The following is a 3,410-nucleotide window of genomic DNA, read 5'->3' on the forward strand; positions in this document are numbered from 1 at the left end:
GGCTGGACCTTCCAAGCCCTGTTGGTCCAAACACCTCCGTAATTTTGGTCTCTTGATTGGGGCAGAAATATTAGACATATTAGTGACCAACACAAACATGCACATCAGTGATGAAAGAATTAAATTTGCGAAGTGTGCTAGGGCAAAAGACACAAACATTGTTGAAATTAAAGCTTTTCTGGGGTTGGTTTTGTTGGCACGTGTTTTTCACAGCAACGGAATGAATTTGGAGGATCTTTAGAACTCAGATGGGACCAGGTGTGGACGTTTTCAAGAGCAACAATGTCATTGCCGTGTTTCAGGTTTCTCCTTGTTGGCCTTAGATATGACAATACAACTTGCCCTGAACACAGATTAGTTGATAAAGTGTTCCCAATCAGAGATCGATGTCGAGAAAACGTATTATTTTGGTTAATAAAGGAAAATCAGTTATCAATTTTGGATATTTTTCATTGACCGTTTATTAACACGATCAAAATATGAAAATGGGACAAATATCCTACGTATTTGTTCACTCGATTGTTCATTACATGTACACATCGATAAATTCACGAATATTAAAAGTGGAAAATATTATTAAAATGATGTTTTTTATTTATTTGGGGGTCCATCTGGATCCCAGTGCACCAATGGTGTTCAAAATATGTGCACTCATGCAGGGTTGAGAAACACATATTCTGGATGGGATTTAATGGGAATTGAACCTGGGTTTTCTGCATGATAGGTCACGTCTGCATCATTCAGTTGGGATGGATATGTTTTTGTTAGTTAACTTCACAAAAGAATCCCGAACATCTGTTTGATTTCATTGCTGCAATATGGCATGCCAACGTGGCAAACAGGCCGGATATGTGGCCAGTACGGATTTAATTAAATTCTCTCTCTCTCTCTCGTTCTCTTTGGCCCCTCCCTCCTCTCCTCGATAGATTTTCATTGTACTTTGTAGAATGTAAAATCAAGAGTTAAAGAAGGACAAAATTGCAACAAAATTTATTTTGCAAAAACTGCAGGGTTATACAGGTTTGTGTATATATATATATATATATATATATATATATATATATATATATATATATATATATATATATATATGTATATATATATTACTGAGATATGTATACTTTCCAGGGCTGACAGGATGGCCTAGAGGTACACACACTCACCTCTAACCTGTCTAGCCTGGGTTCGAATACCCACCTGCTAACCTGGCAGGTTAGCTCAGTTGATGGCCCACTTACCTCTGTGCTGACTGGTCTGACACCTCTACTCCATGTCGAATTTGCTACTTGTAGTGTATGAAGTAAAATGTCACCCAAAACTGCATTTCTGCAAGCAAGACCTACGGGAGGCACTGCATTTCGGAACATGCATCCTCCGAAAGGCAGGAATAAAGCCGGTTGTCCAGTTTGCATTTAGGTCGTGGACTTTAAACATGCCAGAGCGTTTCGAAAAGAGAGTGCTGATGTATGCCTGTGCCCTTGCCAAATGACCTGCCTAGAAATTAAAATGGGATGCGCAAGTTAATTCCAAATAGAGATGTAGGTTTTAACTAAATATATATATATATATAGTCAGAATTGGCATTCCAGTGTTTAAAGTGACGTCACACATCGATGCCTCACATTTTCCACTCAGCCCACATTCAGGGGCATACATAGGATGTGCCGCAGAATAACAAAGGAAAATAAATAAATATTTAAAATCACTCGCATTCAGGTTTTGTTGAGTGAATTTTTTCCAAAAGTAAAGTTTTTTATTCTAAGATTTTAACCGCCATTACCACCAACCCTCCTCCTCCTACTCGCCGCAAACTCAATCCACTTTTTTTTTCCTGTAGTCTATTGTCTTGCTCTTTGTCCAGATACATATCAATAGGTTTGTATCACGCATGCTAGGACGATGTAGCACGGTCGATGGAAGGTACGAGGTACCCCAAGCACCAACCACACGGGTTTCTTCAGTCCTTCATGACCGTTATCCGGGGTAAGTTACCCTGCATGGTACATGTGAACGAACAATCCAAGCAATTGCAACTGCACATACGAACAGCACTTTAAAATCGACCAAAGAGCCAGTGTCACGTACAAACCGCACGAACCCCACAATGCTCTCGCATTGCACATTGCTTACCAGCACGCTCAAGGATCATCTCGTGAAGTTTCCAGATCAGCACACCCACACCCACTCGAGCCTTATAACAGAAGGTTCTCAGAAGTTTCCAGAATAAGATCCAAATCACCCCTCCCCACTTGCGCAGACTCGGTCTGTTGGAAATTGCCTTGGAATGCTCTCACTGCTACTCCGCCCCTTCCTCACCCCTACTCCTGGAAGGAGGTTCTGTTTTCACTGCTGTCTGGCCTGTTTGTGTGCAGGATATCTCAAAAAGTTATGGACAAGTTCAGACGAAACTTGGTGGCCAGATTCTGTAAGTGACAATGATATAGGCCAGGGACCAGTGGGACCTACCTTGCACCCCCCCCCACCCCCGCGACAATTTTTCACCGATACCACAGTGTTCATATATATTCCAAGTATCAGAAAAAAAGATGTTCCCAGAAAAATAACTCATTTGCACTATATGCTTTATTAAGCTGTTTCCATGGCAACCAATCAAAAATAGACGAATCTCACAAATATCGGCAAAATGTCAATATCTCTGTCAAATATAAACATAAACTCACAAAATTGGTGTCAAATTATAAAACAGCGCGATGTCGCCTTGCTGTAATTAAAGCTTATACATTTACGTATTAAAATATATTTTGTTTATGCAAGTTAGCTCATTTGCATATTAATTAAATTTGACTTGAAGACAATAATTCCCACAAAAATGCAAGAATTTCCATTTTCTTTCCTTGTAATTACATGTGTCAGTTTTTTGTTAAAAAAATAAAAATAAAAAACATTACTTAAGTGTTGCCAGATACAAGCCAGGTTGGCAAAAAATATATTGAAATTTTTTTAAAAGTAGGCTAATTAGCATAAAATACAAAGCACAATGAAGAGTTCGAAAATCATGAAAAATCAGATTAATCAATAGAATTAATTGCCTGGGCCTGATATAATACATACCTGTGACTTATGATGTCTGTTGGTGTTTAAGGGAAATAACTATTTTCTGTTTGAGTAAAAGTAGTGGAAATAATTTTTAATGCATTGATATGATAATTAGGATCCACCATTATGGAAATTCTCATTTTCGTAAATCTCTCAACTTCTGGTACATGGAAATTTGTAAATGAGGAATCTACACCGATGTTTGGAGGATCAAGGAATGAAATGAACATGTTTCCTTTGTTGTCAGAGATGTAGAATAATGTTTGGATAGCTTAATTACATGCAAAAATGGAAACAGCTTAATAAAGCATAGTGCAAATGAGTTATTTTTCTGGGAACATCTTTTTTCTGAT

At 38.2% G+C, this 3,410-nt stretch overlaps 1 protein-coding gene across 2 annotated transcripts in view; it reads right to left on the minus strand.

Annotated features, from left to right (window-relative positions):
• SERPINH1 (serpin family H member 1) overlaps positions 1 to 2,291 on the minus strand; it is a 32,057-nt gene extending 29,766 nt beyond the window's left edge. Inside the window, exon 1 of one of the 2 annotated variants that reach the window (XM_085888277.1) lies at positions 2,131 to 2,291. In XM_085888277.1, the coding sequence (XP_085744403.1) occupies positions 2,131 to 2,149 (19 nt within the window). In that variant the 5' untranslated portion in view covers positions 2,150 to 2,291. The remainder of the gene's footprint in view (positions 1 to 2,130) is intronic. The other variant, XM_085888276.1, reaches the window with a different exon arrangement.
• Positions 2,292 to 3,410: the final 1,119 nt, after the last annotated feature.

Source organism: Eptatretus burgeri, chromosome 7 (assembly GCF_056783735.1).
Source record: "Eptatretus burgeri isolate ZD-2024b chromosome 7, Ebu_testis_v1, whole genome shotgun sequence".
In the NCBI taxonomy this organism is placed as follows: domain Eukaryota; kingdom Metazoa; phylum Chordata; class Myxini; order Myxiniformes; family Myxinidae; genus Eptatretus; species Eptatretus burgeri.